Raw genomic sequence first — 23,840 nt, forward strand, 5'->3', positions numbered from 1 at the left:
ACTAGTGCCGACATTGTGCATGCTCTGTTGCCTGTGTCTATGTGCCTGTGGTTCTGTCAGTGTGATCATGTGATGTATCTGACCCCAGGAATGTGTCAATAAAGTTTCCCCTTCCTGGGACAATGAATTCACGGTGTTCTTATTTCAATTTCCAGGAGTGTATATGAAGTACCTAGCTGATGGGGACTCTAAAGCTTTCAATAAAATTAATGAGTTCAATGCCTTGGTAATAAAACTGTAGTGTTGTGAACATGTGCAAAAGAGGATGGGTGCTAGATTGAGGAGCTATGGAGAGAAATGAAAGGAAAGTTACTACCTGATGAAAAAATCTCTGTCTGGATGAGGCAGATTTACAGAAACTGAAATAGACCTACTTCGGAGTTATTATGGACTGGCTATTAGATGAACTGTACCTCTAAATGATGTTACAGCAATGAGAAAAGCTGTATGGTCCATCTACTTTCATAAGTTGTCCACAGATGACCACCCTGTTCTTGGACTTTCCCCTAAAGGAGCGTATTCTTGGTGTGGTTACTAAAAAGCAAAAGAAAGTGGTCAAATATACAGCCATTAGCATTCTCTTCCTGAGCCTGCTATTAATGAAATAAAACCAATTTTTAGAGACCTGAGTGGCCCAGTTTTGCTGAGTAAATGTCTTCATGGGGGCACTCAGAATACAAAAGAAAGTTTCAACCATTGCATGTAGGAAAGTTTACCCAAGAATGTTTTTGTAGGACTAAATCCATTAAAAGATGGTGTACTAGATGCAGTGATATGTTTCAATGATGGAGTGATAGGAAGGATGGAAGTCCTGAGATATTTAGGCATAAAATGTGGCTGTAATATGAAATATCAATTACTTGCATGTGACAGACAATGGGTGCATGAAGCTGAAATATTCACTCTTCAAGTTAACAAAGAAGCAAGTAGTGCTAAAAGGAATGCCAAGAGGAAGCTTGAAGATGAAGAAATGCTGCAGAGTGAAAACTAAGCTTCAGGAATGTTCTAAGAAACAGTTTAATTGGAATCATATTTTCATTTGCAACTTCCTGCAAGTTGTATTTTTCAGAATTCAGGTACAAATATTTCCTAAAGATTATAAAGCATTGCTCTAATCATTTTTCTGTAATTTGCAATAGTCCATACGTATGTAGCAGACCTAAGATTTTTGGCAGAATCAACCAAATTATAGAAAAAATAACATTTTTATCAGGAAAAAAGCTATAAAAATTAAAATGGAAGATGTGATTTCTTTCCTTGTGTTATACATAATAGGAAGAATTAAATAGGTTTAGTATCTCAGAGATCATGTCATACATATCTGGTAAAAATGTGTCTCCTTCACACGTATAACATTGGATTAAGGAAGCATTTTGGAAAAAAATTGCATCAATTTCCTTGTAATTTTTTAATAACCCTAAGCAGGTTCAAAAATATTCAAAATACTTTAGAAAATACTTTAGAAAGTGTGCTGCATTACCTGATATCAACAGAAAATCTATAAAACATATTCGTTGCAAATAGTCCCTGAAAGAAATAGGTGTTGATTTTTACATAACATTTAGACAGAAAAGTACCCTGTATCCTTAATGTAGTATTCATTCACTCACTTAATGTACTACATACGCAATGAGAAACCTCCAGGGATATGGAATGAGTCAAGGAACATATTAGTAAATAAAAACAGCTATTACAAACTAATTCTGTACACTGTATTATGTGTGGTAACCTCTCCACCAAGAGCTAAAAATATTACACAAGTAAAACTCTTTGGAGTGATATTAGTTTAGTCTTCCCACAGCGAGGAATATCCTTGCACTCTAGCCATCCTCACTTCACTGTGAACAACTGTTTTGTGTGCATGTAATCTTTCTGTACATTCTATTATTAGTAACAAAAAAAGTCATGTTAACTTTACTCGCTGCTTCCAGCTTCATTCCTCAAACCATTAAAACCCAAATTCCTACAATGTTCATATGATCATTTATTAGCTATTCAGCATGTTTACCTTGCAACTGGCTTTGTAAAAATACATTTTACATATTCATAAAAGTATAGTTGTTACTAATTTTAAATTATGCATATACAGGGTGAGGCAGCTAAGTCATGACACCCCTTGTATCTCCCCAACTCTAATAGATACAAAGGTGCCGCTTGGACAGTGAATTGCAGGGACAGGGGTTACTTGAATATATCATATTTCATGTTTGTGCTAGATTTTATTACAGAGATATGAGACCATCTTTCGTTTTTTTAAAAAATGGAACCCTATGTTAAATTTTAGTGTAACATGATGGGCTTCAAAAGATGGTTTCAAATATGTGTATATCATAATATTTAGGTGAGTAGACAGAATAATGATTTTAAAAGTGACTCATATAACATTCTCTTTCACTTTGATCAGCCTACAATTTGTGTAAAACAAAACACAAGAGTGACATACTACTGCACTCACCACCAACAGCAACAAGGTGAACATATGTATGTACAATGTGTAATGCATTTTGACCTCCTTAGTGATTTCGGTGAGAAGTAAATCTAGCCTCATATCAACAAGGTAGTATTTGGTCAACTAATTCACATTTACATAACAATATTTTGAGTCTTTATTTTCCTTCAATATCCATCACAGTTGTGATAATAGGCATTTCTTTGTAATGTAATTCTTCGTGCTTTCCCGGCGATCTGTTGACATCTTGGATATTCGGTAATCCAGCTGGATGTTCGCGCCGTTCTCGCACGATATTTCAACAGCGTGCCTCGCTGTCTCCTTCAGGTGCTACCTGAGACTGGTCCTCGGGTCGATCGAATCCAGTATTTATCCCTGGGCGGAGCTGGGCGTTCCCTAATCGGTCCGCGCCGGGTCGAGTGTTCCATCTGTGGTCCGCGCCTGCCAGACTCGGCTTCAATGGACCCCTCCAGTCGCGGATGTTCCGACTGCCGCCGGCGCCCGTTTTGGCCTTCCTCAACAGTTGTGGTTGTCATCTGAGGTGTTTCAGATTGGCTGGTTGGTTTTGGGGGAAGAGACCAAACAGCGAGGTCATGGGTCTCATCGGATTAGGGAAGGAAGTCGGCCGTGCCCTTTCAGAGGAACCATCCCGGCATTTGCCGGAGCGATTTAGGGAAATCACGGAAAACCTAAATCAGGATGGCCGGACGCAGGATTGAACCGTCGTTCTCCCCCTGAGGTGTTTCAGACCCGATCTGAAATGTTGGGTACTCTATCTCATGACTGTTACTATGATTCCCACTTCTGTTTCGTGCTGGGCGCTCCCTAATCGGTCCGCGCCGCGTCATGTGTTCCGTCTGAGGTCCGCGCCCGCTACATTGTCCCTCTCTGGTCGCCAGTGTTCCCTCCGCCATCCGCGCCCGGCCTGGCCGTCTTCTGAAGTCGAGTTCATGATCTGGGGTGTGTTAGATCTGGTCTCTGATGTCCGACACCTTGTCTCACGGCTTTTCTCTCGGTCTCCACTTCTCGGCCGCCAGTGTTCCCTCCGCCGTCTGCACCCAGCCTGGCCGTCTTCTGAAGTCGAGTTCACGATCTGGGGTGTGTCAGATCTGGTCTCTGAAGTCCGACACCTTGTCTCACGGCTGTTCTCTCGGTCTCCACTTCTATTTCTTGTAGAATCCCGGAGTGCCCTGCGTTGAATTTTCACAAGCTCAAGCGCTGGATTCCAGGCAGTGCTGATTTGGTATCCTGAGTCACGGCTGATTAGTTTGTCTGAGACCTTAATCTCAATGGCTTCTTTAATGACACTGTCCCAAAATCTTGAGGTCTGTGTCACAATCTTGGTGTCATTGTAATCCATTGAATGACCAAGTTCCAGACAATGCTCTGCTATGGCTGATTTAGTTGCCTGCCCGAGTCTGGTATGTCTCTGGTGTTCTTTACACCTCAAGTCCGCAGTTCGGGTGGTCTGGCCTACGTGTGACATCCCACACTGGCATGCCAGTGTATATTGTTTACAGGATACTGTCTGTCATCGATGTCAGACCGAACGTTCCAGCACATCCTCAACAGGACTTCTGTGGACTACATATATCAGCAGGTTCTCAACTTAAACTACTGGCCTTACAACCAGAACACCTACAGTCATTGAATTCATACAGCCGAGGCACCTCCATGAATAGATCAACTTCATGTTATATCCGGCAGCACATTCTGGATGTTCTGCTCAGTTTAATTACTGTTGTTTTTTCCGGCTGGCAATAATTGCATGAGTATGATATGAGGGAAAATAAATTATGTCTGGCTGACTGACTTTTCGCCATCCCAAAGCAATGACAATAATTGAATGTGAGTTCAACAACAAATGATACCAGCACATTCTGGTATGACATGCCAACTACAGCCATGAGAAAGTGTCGAGACTCGAATAGTTATGTACACTCATGAGAGAGATGTCACGAGTGACAGGCCTGGGAATGGTGATCTTCAGCTGCATGTGAGTGCCACACCTGTGGCTGACAATAACATACATAGAAGCTCAATGGGCTGTGGCAGGACCTGTGTTGGTTTCACTCACATTTCAGTGATGAGGCATGCAGTTGCTCCAGACTGTGCAACAATCCAAATGCAGGACACAGCCTGGGTCACAACACACAACAGAGTTGCCTACAGCTTAAGCGAGAGGGCAAATTAGTTTTGCCCCATCTACAACTGCTGGTGGTAGACTATATGTGTTAGTGCAAATCACACCTCCTTTGCATCACCTCTGACATAAAAATGTTCCTTTTAAAAGCACTGGAAAATGAGAGCAATCTTTTTAAAAACTGAAACGTGCTGCTTGGTTGCCCATGTCTCACGCATTTCGATCTGCAAAACCTGTGTTCTTCAGTCCCGAGACTGGTTTGATGCAGCTCTCCATGCTACTCTATCCTGTGCAAGCTTCTTCATCTCGCAGTACCTACTGCAACCTACATCCTTCTGAATCTGCTTAGTGTAGTCATCTGTTGGTCTCCCTCTACGATTACCCTCCACGCTGCCCTCCAATACGAAATTGGTCATCATTTGATGCCTCAGAACATGTCCTACCAACCGATCCCTTCTTCTGGTCAAGTTGTGCCACAAACTTCTCTTCTCCCCAATCCAGTTAAATACTTCCTCATTAGTTATGTGATCTACCCATCTAATCTTCAGCATTCTTCTGTAGTGAATATATTTTGGTAAGCTGCCCTGCAGCTACAAGTTGTACAAAGCTTGTTGTAGAGTATTCCAACAGAGCTGTTTTTTTTTATTTATTGCTACTGGTTTCGATCATGGTTCGTAGTCAAACCATATCTAAATATATTCAAATTATTATTGGTACATGTATTTATATATGTACACATAAATTGTAATAATTAATTGTGACATAATTTTTATGTACACACTATAGGATGGTATATGCTGTTTTTAAAATTGGAAGTACTTTTGTATTGATACATTACGTATGTTGTGACGAAGGAAGCAGCAACATTTTTACTTCCTCTCTTGTTTTGCCATATGCCTCCTTAAAATTCATTTTTTCAAGTCTGACTAATTACCATTGACATACTTTAGTATAATCTGCATTTTCACAAAAGAGAAAGGTTTGCCCGCAGTATTAAAGAATTTCACACGAGATCTAATTTTGTGATTAGTTATGTAATTGATTTTCTTATTTATTTTGACTATTCCTAGTTAATATATTTTGTTATAGGATTAAATATTAACTTAAATTCTACTTTTTACTTATAAACAAATATAAATTCTGAACTAATTATAAATATTTGGAAGACGAAATACTAGTAATCTTAAAGTATCCATTCGGCTCTATTGAAAGGCATGTTAACAAAGCCATCTCTTAACTAATTCCAAAGCAATTTCCAGTTTCGACAAAAGTATTGTTTGTGTAATTATATTTGTTAATTTCATGATTTAAACAAATAATTCGGCTTAATCCTTGTAGTAGGAGGAACTGTTAAAAAGCAGGAAGTTTCCGATGTATTCAGTTAATTTAATGAGTTAAGTTTTGATTGTAATTTCTGTATTTTAAACATCAAACAATGTGTAGTTTCAGTGCCGATTATTGTGAGGATATATAAGGACTTGATTTTTGTTCCCGAGACAGTCAGTCGTCCATGGCCGAGTTCAGACGCCGAAGCCATATTCGATAGATCAACAACAATGCATCAAATTAACTGTGAAATAAGTGTTAGACCAATAGGTCGCATGTGAAAGCAGTGACAGTGTCTGTTCAAATTATTTGAAAGACTGTGAAATGTGTGGTTAGGTTTTTACTGCTCATAGATGTTCAACAGTAAACTATTGTAGCAGTATGTGAATGTTTACCTGCAACCTACTAATGAGGCTTATCGAAAGTTAAACAGTAGTTAAGTGACGTTATTAAATGTGTTTATTGCGGGGTTGTGAAGGGTGAAAGTAAAGAACTGTGAAACGCAAATGTGCACCTGTCGGCTATATCATTTAAAGTAGCCAGTGTTGAACGTCCGTTTTTTAGCCAGTACAGTAACACAGTACATTGACACCCAGGGCAATCAACGAGGAAATGAAGCAGGCGATCGTCACAATGTGTCATGTATATCACACACAGGATGATTATAATTAAAGTTACACTTTCAAAACGCTGTATAAGTAACACCACTTGTCAGAATGATGTCAAACTGCAACGGAATATTATCGGAGAAGCAAAAAAAGTGTGAAAATTGATCAATAGATGGTGCTGTATGTGTCAGAAAACGTAAATGAAAACACTTGTCATGCGCACAACCCTCTGAAGTTGGTATAAACACGCCGGGTACACGGCTTTTCCCCCTTTTGCGTATCCGACGTTCGACATGACTGTCTCAATGCAGGATCGCGCACTGCTTGTAAAGCTGTATTACAAGAATGATGACTGTGCACACGTCGCTCTGCAGAAGTTCCGGCCACTGGAGGGTTTGAAAAAATATGCGTTGATCCGGCGACTGCCGTGGGTCGAGAAAATGAATCGGAAATTCGAAAATACCTGTTCTTTTGGTGTGCAACCTGGTAGAGGGAGGAAAGGAATTGATTTGACGTCAGTGGAAGCAGTGGCCACAGCAATGCAGGAGACGACGAGTGATGGTGTGCAAACGTGGACATTGGATGCACCCGTGAGTACGGTGTGTAAAATCCTATGAAACGTCCTTCTTTGCTACCCATTCAAAATTACCCATGTGCACGAGTTGCTTCCTGTTGACCTGCCAGCAAGAGATGTCTTTCCTTGAGAATTTCTTGTTCACATGGAAGTGGACAATGATTGGCCCTGGAAGATTTTGCGCAACACATTCTGAACGTGACCTCGACAACGCTTCGATCAGTTGTGAAACTGCTGTTTCTCGATTTCAGCTTGCTGCAGAAAACGGTGGACGGCATATTCATCATGTTTTGCGGCACTCACACGGAAATTAATAATCCAATTTGATTTTGATTGATGCATTTTATGCGGCTTTTGGCGTCAGGACAATTAAAGACTGATGCGACTGATGCTCTTCGTGTGGTGTTTGGCCTCAGGACAATTAAAAATCGATGACTGATGCTTTTTATGCGGGTTTTGGCTTCAGGACAATTAAAAACCGATTTTTCCGATCGGATGTGATATGACCTTGCCGTAGTGGATGAGCTTGCGTGACTAACAGTATCACACTGAGTAGTAGAGTTTGTTTAACGTCAAACGTACACTTTAGACGTTGTATGATTCATTTTTCATTTGTAGTAGATTCTTAATTATGATGCTTAAGCGCCATCTATTGCTACGTTTTGTAACTACTTATTTTTCTTCTGCCACACGTTTTCTCCCTTCTCCGATAATCCGTTGCGATTTGATGTCATTATGATCAGTTATGTTATTTCTCCCCCCCCCCCCCCCCCATGAGCCATGGACCTTGCCGTTGGTGGGGAGGCTTGCGTGCCTCAGCGATACAGATGGCCGTACCGTAGGTGCAGCAACAACGGAGGGGTATCTGTTGAGAGGCCAGACAAACGTGTGGTTCCTGAAGAGGGGCAGCAGCCTTTTCAGTAGTAGCAGGGGCAACAGTCTGGATGATTGACTGATCTGGCCTTGCAACATTAACCAAAACGGCCTTGCTGTGCTGGTACTGCGAACGGCTGAAAGCAAGGGGAAACTACAGCCGTAATTTTTCCCGAGGACATGCAGCTTTACTGTATGATTAAATGATGATGGCATCCTCTTGGGTAAAATATTCCGGAGGTAAAATAGTCCCCCATTCGGATCTCCGGGCGGGGACTACTCAGGAGGATGTCGTTATCAGGAGTGAAGCTTATCTCACTAGGGGTAAGATAGATACTGCCTACAGGAAAATTAAACAGACCTTTGGAGAGAAGAGAACCACGTGTATGAATATCAAGAACTCAGATGGCAACCCAGTTCTAAGCAAAGAAGGGAAGGCAGAAAGGTGGAAGGAGTATATAGAAGGTTTATACAAGGGTGATGTACTTGAGGACAATATTATGGAAATGGAAGAGGATGTAGATGAAGACGAAATGGGAGATACGATACTGCGTGAAGAGTTTGACAGAGCACTGAAAGACCTGAATCGAAACAAGGCCCCCGGAGTAGACAACATTCCATTAGAACTACTGACGGCCTTGGGAGAGCCAGTCATGACAAAACTCTACCAGCTGGTGAGCAAGATGTATGAGACAGGCGAAATACCCTCAGACTTCAAGAAGAATATAATAATTCCAATCCCGAAGAAAGCAGGTGCTGACAGATGTGAAAATTACCGAACTATCAGTTTAATAAGTCACAGCTGCAAAATACTAACGCGAATTCTTTACAGACGAATGGAAAAACTGGTAGATGCGGACCTCGGGGAGGATCAGTTTGGATTCCGTCGAAATGTTGGAACACGTGAGGCAATACTGACCTTAGGGCTTATATTAGCAGAAAGATTAAGAAAAGGCAAACCTACGTTTCTAGCATTTGTAGACTTAGAGAAAGCTTTTGACAATGTTGACTGGAATACTCTTTTTCAAATTCTAAAGGTGGCAGGGGTAAAATACAGGGAGCGAAAGGCTATTTATAATTTGTACAGAAACCAGATGGCAGTCATAAAAGTCGAGGGGCATGAAAGGGAAGCAGTGGTTGGGAAAGGAGTGAGACAGGGTTGTAGCCTCTCCCCGATGTTATTCAATCTGTATATTGAGCAAGCAGTAAAGGAAACAAAAGAAAAATTTGGAGTAGGTATTAAAATTCATGGAGACGAAGTAAAAACTTTGAGGTTCGCCGATGAGATTGTAATTCTGTCAGAGACGGCAAAGGACTTGGAAGAGCAGTTGAACGGAATGGACAGTGTCTTGAAAGGAGGATATAAGATGAACATCAACAAAAGCAAAACGAGGATAATGGAATGTAGTCAAATTAAATCGGGTGATGCTGAGGGAATTAGATTAGGAAATGAGACACTTAAAGTAGTAAAGGAGTTTTGCTATTTAGGAAGTAAAATAACTGATGATGGTCGAAGTAGAGAGGATATAAAATGTAGACTGGTAATGGCAAGGAAAGCGTTTCTGAAGAAGAGAAATTTGTTAACATCGAATATAGATTTATGTATCAGGAAGTCGTTTCTGAAAGTATTTGTTTGGAGTGTAGCCATGTATGGAAGTGAAAGATGGACGATTACTAGTTTGGACAAGAAGAGAATAGAAGCTTTCGAAATGTGGTGCTACAGAAGAATACTGAAGATAAGGTGGATAGATCACGTAACTAATGAGGAGGTATTGAATAGGATTGGGGAGAGGAGAAGTTTGTGGCACAACTTGACTAGAAGAAGGGATCGGTTGGTAGGACACCTTTTGAGGCATCAAGGGATCACAAATTTAGCGTTGGCGGGCAGCGTGGAGGGTAAAAATCGTAGAGGGAGACCGAGAGATGAGTACACTAAGCAGATTCAAAAGGATGTAGGTTGCAGTAGGTACTGGGAGATGAAGCAGCTTGCACAGGATAGAGTAGCATGGAGAGCTGCATCCAACCAGTCTCAGGACTGAAGACAACAACAACATGTTATTTCTACAGCAGTCAGAAAGTTTAACTATAATCACGCCTTTATATGTAATTTAAGCGTTCTGTTTGTTATTTAGGAAGTATATACACTCCTGGAAATTGAAATAAGAACACCGTGAATTCATTGTCCCAGGAAGGGAAAACTTTATTGACACATTCCTGGGGTCAGATACATCACATGATCACACTGACAGAACCACAGGCACATAAACACAGGCAACAGAGCATGCACAATGTCGGCACTAGTACAGTGTATATCCACCTTTCGCAGCAATGCAGGGTGCTATTCTCCCATGGAGACGATCGTAGAGATGCTGGATGTAGTCCTGTGGAACGGCTTGCCATGCCATTTCCACCTGGCGCCTCAGTTGGACCAGCGTTCGTGCTGGACGTGCAGACCACGTGAGACGACGCTTCATCCAGTCCCAAACATGCTCAATGGGGGACAGATCCGGAGATCTTGCTGGCCAGGGTAGTTGAGTTACACCTTCTAGAGCACGTTGGGTGGCACGGGATACTTGCGGACGTGCATTGTCCTGTTGGAACAGCAAGTTCCCTTGCCGGTCTAGGAATGGTAGAACGATGGGTTCGATGACGGTTTGGATGTATCGTGCACTATTCAGTGACCCCTCGACGATCACCAGCGGTGTACGGCCAGTGTAGGAGATCGCTCCCCACACCATGATGCCGGGTGTTGGCCCTGTGTGCCTCGGTAGTATGCAGTCCTGATTGTGTCGCTCACCTGCACGGCGCCAAACACGCATACGACCATCATTGGCACCAAGGCAGAAGCGACTCTCATCGCTGAAGACGACACGTCTCCGGTCCGGTCCCAGGTCCACGGGCACGTGCACCTTCCGCCGACCACTGGCGACAACATCGATGTACTGTGGACGTCTCACGCCCCACGTGTTGAGCAATTCGGCGGTACGTCCACCCGGCCTCCCGCATGCCCACTATACGCCCTCGCTCAAAGTCCGTCAACTGCACATACGGTTCACGTCCACGCTGTCGCGGCATGCTACCAATGTTAAAGACTGCGATGGAGCTCCGTATGCCACGGCAAACTGGCTGACACTGACGGCGGCGGTGCATAAATGCTGCGCAGCTAGCGCCATTCGACGGCCAACACCGCGGTTCCTGGTGTGTCCGCTGTGCCTTGCGTGTGATCATTGCTTGTACAGCCCTCTCGCAGTGTCCGGAGCAAGTATGGTGGGTCTGACACACCGGTGTCAATGTGTTCTTTTTTCCATTTCCAGGAGTGTATAATGCCCAGATTCCATTTTAAACTGGAAACTGATCCTATCATAACTTGCTGCTTCAGCGTAGGGGTAAGGCAGAGGTGTACCACCTGCAACAACACGACACCATAAAGCATTGTGCCTTTCAAGTCAACGTGTGGACTGGCAGTTGATTCACTTGACTGAAGTATTTCTAAACGTATTTTGTGTAAGAAAAGCTAGAAAACTATATTGACGACCAGCATAAACGGAAGCAATACATAACACCCGACTCATGCTACTGCAGGTGAAGACAGGTTCTTCCAGGAAATGTGCAGAATCATGAGGAAATTTAGATCCGGATCCACATCCAAACTCTGTAAATGATGATGAAATGCATGTGAATTCCTAAGGGACCAAACTGCTTAGGTCATCGGTCCCTGCACTTAAACACTACATAAACTAACTTAACCTAATTTACGCTAAGAAGATCATACACAACCATGCCTGAGGGAGGACTCGAACCTCCGGCGGGAGGGTGTAAATGATGGTGACCATTCATTCTGGCCTTCTATGTGTACGTTCAGTATCCCTTGTTAGCCCTATTTGGCACGTGTTGCACACACTCGAACAGTATTCTAGAATGGATTGCACGAGTGTTTTGTAAGCAGTTTCCTTTTATAGACTTACTGTGTTTCCCTAGTATTCTGCCAATGAACCAAAGTCTGTCAACTGGTTTACTTATGAGTGAGCCTCTGCGGTCTACATTTCATATCCCAACGACCTCTGTAGTCCAGGTCGCTAAAGCTCGCACATGCGGTGATGCTCGATTCAGACTTAACACGGTACAAACTCTCATGGTACATGAATTTCCATTACCACTACTTTGCTGGCAAGTGGAGGAGGGATGGTGGCGTAAAGTCGCTGATCACCAGTCTTTGCGCCAACGCCCTGGTTTAAATCCCAAACCCCTCTGTAGTGTCTGATGAAGAGAGGGCATGTGACACTGTTGATACTGGTCCATGCATTGGATGGGGAAATTAAACTTGGTGGCCTCCATGGTGCTATTTGAGAGGAGTGGGCTGTGTGCCAGCACCAGGTTTAACCCTCTCTCTCCTCTCATCATCATATCATCATCATCATATCATCATCATCATCATCATCCAACAGATACCTAACACAACACTGAAGTCTAATCAAGATCCAACTGAATATCTGTGCAGCTTTCTACATCTACATTTATACTCCGCAAGTCACCAAACGGTGTGTGGCGGAGGGCACTTTACGTGGCACTGTCATTACCTCCCTTTCCTGTTCCAGTCGCGTATGGTTCGCGGGAAGAACGGCTGCCGGAAAGCTTCTGTGCGCTCTCGAATCTCTCTAATGTTAACATTCGTGATCTCCTCGGGAGGTATAAGTAGGGGGAAGCAATATATTCGATACCTCGTCCAGAAACGCACCCTCTCAAAACCTGGACAGCAAGCTACACCGCGATGCAGAGAGCCTCTCTCGCAGAGTCTGCCACTTGAGTTTGCTAAACATCTCCGTAACGCTGTCACACTTACCAAATAAACCTGTGACGAAATGCGCCGGTGTTCTTTGGATCTTCTCTAATTCCTCTGTCAACCCGACCTGGTACGGATCCCACACTGCTGAGCAATACTCCAGTATAGGTCGAAAGAGTGTTTTGTAAGCCACCTCCTTTGTTGATGGACTACATTTTCTAAGGGCTCTACCAATGAATCTGAACCTGGCACCCTCCTTACGAACAATTAATTTTATATGACCATTCCACTTCAAATCGTTCGGTACGCATACTCCCAGATATTTTACACTGCTACCAGTGTTTGTTCCGCTATTATATAATCATACAGTGAAGGATTCTTCTTTCTATGTATTCGCAATACATTACATTTGTCTATGTTAAGGGTCAGTTGCCACTCCCTGCACCAAGTGCCTATCCACTGCTGACCTTCCAGTATTTCGCTGCAATTTTCTAATGCTGCAACCACTCTGTATACTACAGCATCATCCGCGAAAAGCCGCATGGAATTTCCGACACTGTCTACTAGGTCATTTATATATATATTGTGAAACGCAATGGTGCCGTAACACTCCCCTGTGGCTCGCCAGAGGTTACTTTAACGTCTGTAGACGTCTCTCTATTGAGAACAACATGCTGTGTTCTGTTTGCTAAAAACTCTTAAATCCATCCACACAACTGGTCTGATATTCCGTAGGCTCTTACTTTGTTTATGAGGCGACAGTGCGGAACTGTATCGAACGTCTTCCGGAAGTCAAGGAAAATGGTATCTACCTGGGAGCGTGTATCTAATATTTTCTGGGTCTCATGAACGATTAAAGCGAGTTGGGTCTCACACGATCGCTGTTTCCGGAATCCATGTTGATACCTACAGAGCAAAAATGAAATGGCTCTGAGCACTATGGGACTTATCTTCTGAGGTCATCAGTCCCCTAGAACTTAGAACTACTTAAACCTAACTAACATAAGGACATCACACACATCCATGCCCGGTGCAGGATTCGAACCTGCGACTGTAGCGACCACGCGGTTCCAGACTGTAGCGCCTAAACCGCTCAGCCAACCGGCCGTCCATAGAGATCAGATTCTGGGTTTCCTGAAATGACATGATACTCGAGCAAAAAAACATGTCCTAAAATTCTACAAGAGATCGTTGTTATGCAGTGTTTAATTATAGATAACGGCAGCATGTGGATAGAATCTTAGGTTGCTATTAATAGTGTCTGCAAGATCATTGCTGGCCGGAGTGGCCGAGCGGTTCTAGGCGCTACAGTCTGGGACCGCGCCAGTGCTACGGTCGCAGGTTCGAATCCTGCCTCGGGCATGTATGTGTGTGATGTCCTTAGGTTAGTTAGGTTGAAGTAATTCTAAGTTCTAGGGGACTGATGACCTCTGAAGTTAAGTCCCGTAGTGCTCAGAGCCATTTGAACCATATTTTGCAAGATCATTAACATACAGCATGAGCAGTAATATTACCAATAGACTTGGTTGGGGTAAACCTAAAGTTACTTCCGCTTCTGTCGATGACTGTTCATTGGAGATGAGACGCTGCGTCCTCCCTACCGATAAATAGTCAATCATGTCACATATTTCGCTTGATATCTCGTAACACTGTGCTCTCGATAATAAGCTTGGGTGTGGTAATAAGTCAAATGCGTTTCAGAAATCAAGAAATCTGAAAGGTTTGAAACTTCCTGGCAGATTGAAACTGTGTGCCGTACTGGGATTTGCGCTTTGGACCTCTCGCTTTCGCGATCAAGTGCTCTACCACTGTACTTAAGAGTGCTCTCAGGAAAGGACCAGAGAAAAAAAAAAGCTCATCATTGCTCTACAATAATATTGTAGAAGGCAGAGGTTCCAGATTCGATTTCGTCAGTTACACATTTTTAATCTGGCAGCAGATATCAGATCACTGCACAATCCACTGCTGAGTGAAACTTCATTCTGAAAGTGTAGATTTGTTCACCAACAGATGGGGTTAAGAACTGTACCGTGAGTCTCTCACTCTGGATGGAGTGTGAAGTTGTGGTTGAAATGTTTGAGACGAAAGCGCTCACCTTTCTGCGTCTTGCGGAAGTACTTGTCGTACAGGTGGTACGCCTTAGCATGCGCCTTGAGCAGGGTGTGGCTGGCCTGGTAGTCGGCGACGCCGTGCTCGTCCAGCCCGGGCGCCCCCAGCCGGCTGTTGGCGTAGCTCTCGATGATGCTGGCCGGCTCGTTGATGGTTATCCAGTACTTCACCTGAGAGCGTGTACGTACACGTCAGAAAAGCAGCAAGGTGGGCTGACAGCTACCACCGCCCAAAATATCACGTACAAAGAGAGCCACTGTATCAACATGACGTGTCGCTCGTTGCAAACTGCTTGTCATCCGAACCAGGTTCAAGGTCATCATTGAGGACAGACGTGTTGCCAGATACAAATAATGACACATTTTACATCTTTTTAATGTTTAATTATAATGACAAAAAGCCTGACCAGGCCTCTAGTGACATGCAACAGAGTATATACTAGCTGATCAAAAGTATCTGGACACTTTCTATTGGTGAGTGCGTCCACCTTCGCCTCTATTATGGCTTGAACTCTGGTGGGGACATTTTAAATGAGGTCTCTTATTTATTTAGCGTATGGCTAATGCAGACATATCATGACATTAAATTACATATACATCTTACGTATTGACACACAAGAAACTAAAGTTTGTCTTTACAACTGAATATCCAGTCCTTCAATCAAGCGCACTGCATCTGGAGTTGCTAGCAGGAAGTCCTCTTTGGCGCCGTTATAGGCTCGAATCCTGCATTCACTGACAATGTGCTGAACAGTCTGGTATGGAGACCCGCAGTCACAGGCTGGATCAGGCAGCTTCTTCCACTTAAAGAGAGCATCCCTGCATCGGCCATGGCCGGTACGGATTCTGTTGAGTAGTCCAGGTCTTGCGCGGTAGGTCGAATCCACTTGGAAGTTTAGCACCTGAGCAGATGTTATGCAGGTGCACATCTGTCGCTGCTTCCCATCGATCTTTCCATTCTTCAAGAGATTTGAAATCCTTAGCAACCATGTCAGCAGCATAGCACAGAGTTGGACGGCGTTATTTCAGTCTTTTGCGATTTAAAAGTGGCAGGTCGCTATGCACGGCTAGGTTAGAATTCCTGGAGATCTTGTGGAATTCTCTCATAAGGACAGTACACCTGCGTAGATCAGGAGGCATTATACCGGCTAACAGAGGAAGCCAATAAACTGGAGTAGATCTGATTGTGCCAGATATTATGCGCATTGTCGTATTCAGCTGGGTATCAACAAGCCTCGTATGATGACTGTTCGTCCAAACAGGTGCACAATACGCAGAACATGAGTACACCAATCCCAGAGCTGAAGATCGCAGGGTGGTTGTTGAAGATCCCCAGGTAGTTCCGCATAGCTTATGGAGGATGTTGTTTCGAGTCGTCAACTTTTGAGCTAAGTTAAGAAGGTGTTGTTTGAAGCATAGTGTACGATCCAGGATGACACCAAGATATTTTGGGTTCCAATTATGGCGAAGAATTCTGCCTCTGAAACCTACTACCAGATTTACGTTCGCCAACCGATTATTTAGGTGGAAGCAACACACTTCTGTTTTACTCACACTGGGTTGGAGTCTCCAGATTTTAAAGTAATTATCTAATGCAGACAGGTCATTGGCTAGAATCTCTTCTGTTGTATTCATTTCCTGGTGTTTGACGGCTAGAGCCAGGTCATCGGCACAGCACTATTTTCTGGACGAAGTGTCAGGTAGGTCAGATAGATATAGGTTGAACAGTAAGGGTGATAGAACTGATCCGTGTGGCAATCCGTTGTTCAGATTCCTCTCCTTACTTATGTTGCTTCCCCTGATTACCTGGAACTTCCGATCACTTAGCATGCTGTTAATCAGCCGAGCAATTGTTCTGCAGGGTATGATGCGGAGACATTTTTAAATAAGGCCTTCCTTCCACACAGTGTCGAAGGCGGCAGTGAGGTCAAGAAATGCCACAGATGGTTTCTGCTTCATTTGGTATCCTCACTCTTTGAAGGCTGTGAGAGACAATACTTGGTCGCAGCAGCTACGCCCTGGTCTGAAGCCTGCCTGATCAATTGGAAGGTTCTCTAGGATAGCGCTACTTACTCTGTTATATATTAGCCTTCCAAAAAGCTTGTAGCAGCAACTAAGTAGGGCAATGGGGCGATAGCTTTCTACTTTGTTGCTGGGTTTGGCATGTTTCAGAACAGATATTATCTTCGCCTTTTTAAACTCCGATGGAAGTTGACCAGTCAGCAGGATGTCAGTGAAGAATTCTGCCAGCCATTTCTTAGCTTTTCCTCCCATATGGATCAGGAATTCTGGATGGATACCATCGAATCCAGGCGCCTTAAGAGGTTTGAGGTCCTTCAGTCCAGAGTCAGTGTCTCAAACTGTGAAGGGCTGGGTATACTCAGATGAGGGAGATGCCTCCTTTTTCAGGTCACGAAGCTGTCGTCTGATATGTCTTGTATGTTTCTTGTCAGGAGGTACTCTTCATGTAGTAATGATGTGGGAAGCAATTTGTTCTGGTGTTACTTCGGAATTTTTTCTGCATGCTGGTGCACTTCCTCCCAGGTCTCTGAATATCCGTGGAGGAATGGTAGCCGATTCTTCCTCAAGGAGCAAAACTAAAACGGAAATGACGATGGTCGCTGGGATCCGGAACGACGCCGATGTTCTGACTCATCCCAAAGGTGTTCCATTGGGATGAGGTCGAGACTGGGAAGGCAATGTTACTGCCCATTAGCGATTGCTTCAGAGATGCTGCTTTGTGCCAGTGTGCACTGTCCAGCTGATACAATCAATAATCATCTCCGAACTGTTCCTCTGCTTTACACAGTACACAAAGTTTGGAACGTGTTCATATTCCCCCGAATTTAGCGCTTTCTTAAGTGCAATAACGGGAGCACACTCTAAGGAAAACACCCCCATACTGCAATACTATTTGTTTCGCCGGCCGCGGTGGTCTCGCGGTTCTGGGCGCGCAGTCCAGAGCCGTGCGACTGCTACGGTCGCAGGTTCGAATCCTGCCTCGGGCATGGATGTGTGTGATGTCCATAGGTTAGTTAGGTTTAAGTAGTTCTAAGTTCTAGGGGACTAATGACCACAGCAGTTGAGTCCCATAGTGCTCAGAGCCATTTGAACCATTTGAACCATATTTGTTTCATACTTGACTGTTGGCACTACATATAATTATATGAATGCGTGTCCGAAAGAACACACACCACGCATTCATACAATTGATTGGCCTCGATGGGCAATGAATGAACAACCTTCAGTGTGGGTGCACATTTCGTCCGACATCCAGCGTCAAACTAAAACTAGCGAGCATCGAGAACACGGACAGGGATTGCAGATAGGTGGCGGTAGGTGGGCAAGTGGATCGACCGGGAACTCTGCCGAGACAATTCGTGCACTTGCCGTAAGTACTGTGTGTGGATGGCGCAGTGGTTAACGCAATTGCGTACTAAGCAGGAGATCTGGGGTTCGAGCCCCAGTCTGTCTGTTATACATCTTCACTCGTCTCCGCATATTCCCCGTAATGTCCTAATGCAGCTGGTATCATCAGTTCCTTTGCATTCCTGTCCTTTGTACCCCCTACGTGCTCCATTACATACTAAACATAAGGGCGGATAACGTTCTCCATTCTTTCGCCAAATCCTAACCCATCCATCTGATTGCCACAGGGTGTAGAGTAATTCATTACTCACAATCACTTATCTGTACTCATCTGCTGTCCTAGGGCGTAATTATCTTTCATCACCTAAAGCGTCGCTTAGCAGTGGCAACAGATTCATAGGCATTTACTCGTTCACGAGTAGCGTTATCTGTGGATTCTTTGGTGGCTAAATGGCCCTGTTTTCGAGCCACAGATTTTCCTGCAGTAATGGCATACCTAGTTGATGTTGACTGAATTGTGAACGGGTTTGTCCCTCTCAAGAGCTCCTGTTCTCTTCTGCGATCTCTCTTCCTATTTTCCTGCAGTTTCTCTGCTTTTCAGTATTAAGTTTTCCTTGATGAACAATTTGTCGCCATTTGGATCTGTCTAGGGCTGCAGTTTTCCAATCATTTGTGTGTATTTGACATTTTGTCACATCTAACTTGAGGACATCTTTGTATCGTTTTGTTTGTTCTCCTGATTGCGTTGGCCATTCTTCAATTGGGAGAACATGATGTGCTTATGGAGACGAGAGTTTGGCGTGCGGATGATATGACCAGTCCAGCGAAGTTGATGTTTGACAATATTTGCTTCAATGCTGGTGGAGGTGGTTTCTTCCAAAATGCAGTTGTTTGTTCCCCGATCCTGGAGCCAGTAGGTGGTCCAGGTTTCACATCCATAAAGAAGTGTAGGTAAGATAATGGCGTTGTAGACTGTAAGCTTAATTTTGACAGCGAAATCATGGTTATCAAACGCACTAATGAAAAGACGACCTTATGTAGTACTTGCACACTTTATTCGGTGTTGAATTTCTGCATCTATGTTTGAATTAGCAGAAAAATGGCTTCCCAGGTGAGGAAAATACTCTACAATCTGTAGAGGTGTTCCGTCAACTGTGATAACTGGAGCTGCTGCGGTGGAATTTGGGGCTGGTTGACAGAGGACTTTCGTTTTGTCTGTGTTAAGCTCTAGATCAATAGATTTGTATGCCAGACTGAATGCATTTAGAGTACTTTGTAGATCTTCCTCTATGTTTACCATGAGAACTTTATCATTAGCGCACTGAAATACGACGACAGTTGTTGTGGTTATTTCGCTTTTAGCTCGGAGTCTGATAAGATTGAATAGCTTACCATCAGTCCTATAAGCTATTTCAACACCCAACTGTAGGTTTTCCTTAACAAGGTGAAATATGATTGACACAAATATCGAGAATTGGCTAGGGACAATAACACATCCCTGCTTGACTCCTGTGGTAATCTTCAACGTTTATCCGGATCCATTGCTGCGAAGGATAGCGGCACTCATGTTGTCATGTAGTAGCCGAAGTATTTTGATGTATTTTCCGGGACATCAATTTGATGCCAGAATTTTCCACAGTGACTCGACCACTGTACGCCTTTCTTTTTCACTCATGCACAGTCACTGTGCTAGCTGGGCGTCTGGTAGAACTTTGAAATTTATGAGAGATTCCTTCAGCTGATTTCATGCAATTTTTTACAATCACGCTTCGCAACGCTCGATGGTCACTGGCCGTCAGTACATAACGTCTGCGTGGCCTTGCTTTAGCTGCGGCAGTTCCTTCGAGTTTCTACTCCACAGTCACCACACCAACAGTCAGTCGGATTGGGTAGCTTTAGAAGAGCTGAAATGTCCCTGATAGGTCTGTTACTCAGGTGACATCCAGTGATTAGTGCAACTTCGAAGTCACTGAGCTCTCGTGAACAACCCATTCCCCTGTATGCTGCTTCGCTGCTGACAATACAGTACGCCCCGCCTCCTCTTATAATGGCGGGTCCGCCTCCCGTGGCATCTATTGGTCGTTTCCACATTTCATAGTGTGTTGGAATATTTTTGATCACATCGTGTATATTGCATCCTTATAATTGCATTTGATATGAAAAAGAAAAAAAAAACACTAAACTTACTTTATTAATGAGTTACCAGAAAAGTTTCATAACGACGAAAATGCTCACACAGTAAAAGATACAACAATAATGACTAGTCTATTATAGTCAACAATTGTCAAAAGAAGGCAGCTTACAGTAGCTTCTTAGGCAGAATGCACTGCTGTGGTGATACCTAGTTCTGCTAAGAAGTTCGCCAACGGAGTAGAACGTCGCTAATGCATCCAACAAGCTTCTCTTGAACTATGCACAACTGACATGTGAAGTCCGACAGCCTGCTTTCGAGAAATATATATTTTCTTTCCACGTTCTTGATAGACATTCTATAGTCACAGAGTTCTCTGTGAAAAAACTGAATAGTTCTGAAAAATTTCGATAACGAAAGCATAGTACTCGAGCAAATTTCAGTCTGATAATTAAAATTATTAGCCAATTATGATCACAATTCTGAATAGCTTCCCAGGGTTTTAAAGAAATCCTAAGGCCTTTTTTGTACAGATTATAGTTTAAGAGAGAATTGCGGTAACGAGGGACACATTTTGACTAACTGTGATGTTGGCACTCGACTTCGAGAAATATACTTCTTTTTTCAGAGTTCTTAATAGATATGCTAGAATAGAGTGCTCTGTAAAATCTGAATAGTTCTGCAGAAATTCGCAAAACATATGATCACAATTCTTTCCAACTGTCTTGTTTGGTGATTTTATGGTAGCACATTTTTCTGCTGACGGTAGAAGATCAAACTGTTTTGTTAAGTCCTTATTGGACGATGAACCAAAGACGTCCCAGAACTCATCTTTGCTGTTGTCATATTTTTCTTTAACGAAACGTTCCAGCATGAATGTATATCTAATGTACGTAAGAAGACCATGACGATCTTCCTTAACTGTTGTGCAAAAATGTTTCGATGACATTTTTATTCGATGTCTTCCATCGCAACCGATAGTTTCTGGAAAACAAGATCAGACGCAGTGAAGAGAATGCCTCGATGGCGGATCACATTAAATTCTTGCAAGGCGAGAAGGCGTTTCAGTTCTGGTAGCTTGTACATTTTAAGGTTGTTATCGTTCGCAAATGGTTCTGAGCACTATGGGACTCAACTGCTGTGGTCATCAGTCCCCTAGAACTTAGAACTACTTAAACCTAACTAAGCTAAGGACATGACACACATCCATGCCCGAGGCAGGATTCGAACCTGCGACCGTAGCAGTCGCACGGTTCCGGACTGCGCGCCTAGAACCGCGAGACCATCGCGGCCGGCTCGTTCGCAAATATCAGACGACTACACAAGAACATTTACTGAACGAGCATAACTAGTAAGGTGTCAGGCAAATCCAACACCTTCCATGAAAACCCTGGCATGATAAGTAAATCCAGTAGTATGTCACATAGCTCCAAATAATTCGTGACATTAAATTAACCAAAGTAATACGAGTAACGAGTGAGCAAATGGAATACCACAGACTAACACAAGAATGCCCAAATGCATGTCATACCTTCCCACAGTGAGACAGACGCAGTTCCGAGGGGAGAAACGAGAACAGAAGCCGAGAGCAGAACCGTGTTAAGCTAGAAGGCCCTACGATAAGGGACGGACTGGACACCCACGTCGCCAGCTAACCACTAGGGCAACCCCAGCTGCAAGTTTTAGTGTGAGACTTTTTCACGTCTCTGTTACGTCAAGGACCACCCCCCAGCCCATGTTAAAAGCTAGAGCCCTCCAGAAAAACAGTATAGATCTTACGATAACACAAAAAGGGTCACACCACCCGCAAGTTTTAGCGTGAGACTTTTTCGCGTCTCTGTTACGTTAGGACCACCCCCAGCCCATGTTAAAAGATAGAGCCCTCCAGAAGAACAGTATAGATCTTACGATAACGCTAAAAGAACCACACCAGCTGCAAGTTTTAGCGTGAGACTTTTTCGCGTCTTGTTATGATGCAAACTTTAAAAACATTGCCCCACCACGAAAAATATAACGTTTCTCATTGGACAGACAGAATTTTTGTAGGCGGAGCTTAAGGTTAACATTGAGACCCTGATTGGTCAGATGAAAACACAGCCAGATAGTATTTTTTTAAACCAACTTCGGTAAATTGTAGTAAGGAGAAGTTACGAGACAGTTGCTTCCGAGACAGCGAGGTGAGCGGAGCTGTGCTGCCCGCCGCCCCCTGACGAACACCGACAAGGTAATGAACGCAAGCGATGCCGCATAACAGCGCATAAAGCTTCACTCAGAGCTGCAGAAGTCTCATCTGTTACACCCCCTTCTTGCGTAATACTAGTGTCGATCGTCAATTAAAGCTCATGGTGTTCACATTTGCCACTTGAAGTAAAAATATGAAATGCGATGATTTTTCTGTTATATAGTTATTGAGATGCCACATCAGCCACTGTAATTTACGACAAGTTAGATAAGTAATTAAAGATAATTGAGGGCCACTGTAGACCGTTTTGATAGTTTTCTCTTTTGTGATACTTAATTTAAACCTAGATTATAGATGAGAAATGGCATAGGTCATCCTTCGATCCATTGTAGAACTTGGAAACCCATTCAGGGAATATTCGTTCACATTTTTGTTGAACGCAGTTGGTTTTTACCATCCTGTATTAAAAAATTTCCTTTTATTAATAGTGCAGTTTATAAACAATGTTTTGTGAGTAGAATAAAATTTCCAATGATAAACTTAACTGCTTTTTCGACGTTATTTTACCAGCTAACTAAAAATAGAAATGCCTTGAACCCTTTCCACTAAATTTAGTTAGTATTAAGATCCTTTTACAGGGAATGCAGTGGAGCTGACGCTGAAATCATTAAGTATTTGGTTATATCATCGCTAGTCTCACTGAAGTCTTCTGAATTCTACATGTCATGTGTGGTCTGGCGTCTCCTTACCAGCAACAGGTAATTCCCTAAAAAACACGCTCAGAGCGTCGTTGCGCGAAAGTGGTAGGGAGACACAATATAGAACAAACAGACACCACGCAGAATGTTAGAAACTATACAGCTCAAACGAGCGTGGGTAGTATTGTTGCTATACTTCTTACAGTCTTCTTAGTTAACGTGTTCTTTATTGTCTGATTGTTACGTACTCCTTTACGAATAAACCTTACGGACATGCTATCTCAATATTCGCCTTTTCTTTTAACAGAAGTCTGTGGTTTTCTTCTGTCTAATAAATAATCCGGAGCTGGTATGTCACCGAGATCGTTTTACAAAATAAGTTATTCCGGCCTGCAGTAAACAAGTTAAAAGACTATCGAGAATATTTTACCACAGCATCTCCATAGTGCTTCAGATTCTATAAAACTTCATGTTGTTGTTAATGTTGTTGTTGTTGTTGTTGTTGTCTTCAGACCACAGACTGGCTTGATGCAGCTCTCCATGCGACTCAATCCTGTGCAAGCTTCTTCATCTCCCAGTACCTACTACAACCTACATCC

General features: G+C 43.3%; 1 protein-coding gene across 4 annotated transcripts in view; it reads right to left on the minus strand.

The window, feature by feature from the left end:
* The window catches only part of LOC126285345 (myrosinase 1-like), a 502,449-nt gene that overhangs the window by 73,359 nt on the left and 405,250 nt on the right, over positions 1 to 23,840 (minus strand). For all 4 annotated transcript variants that reach the window (XM_049984661.1, XM_049984663.1, XM_049984664.1 and 1 more), the window contains one exon: positions 14,849 to 15,032. In XM_049984661.1, coding sequence (XP_049840618.1) covers positions 14,849 to 15,032 — 184 coding nt within the window. The remainder of the gene's footprint in view (positions 1 to 14,848; positions 15,033 to 23,840) is intronic.

This window comes from Schistocerca gregaria, chromosome 8, assembly GCF_023897955.1.
Source record: "Schistocerca gregaria isolate iqSchGreg1 chromosome 8, iqSchGreg1.2, whole genome shotgun sequence".
NCBI classification, from domain to species: domain Eukaryota; kingdom Metazoa; phylum Arthropoda; class Insecta; order Orthoptera; family Acrididae; genus Schistocerca; species Schistocerca gregaria.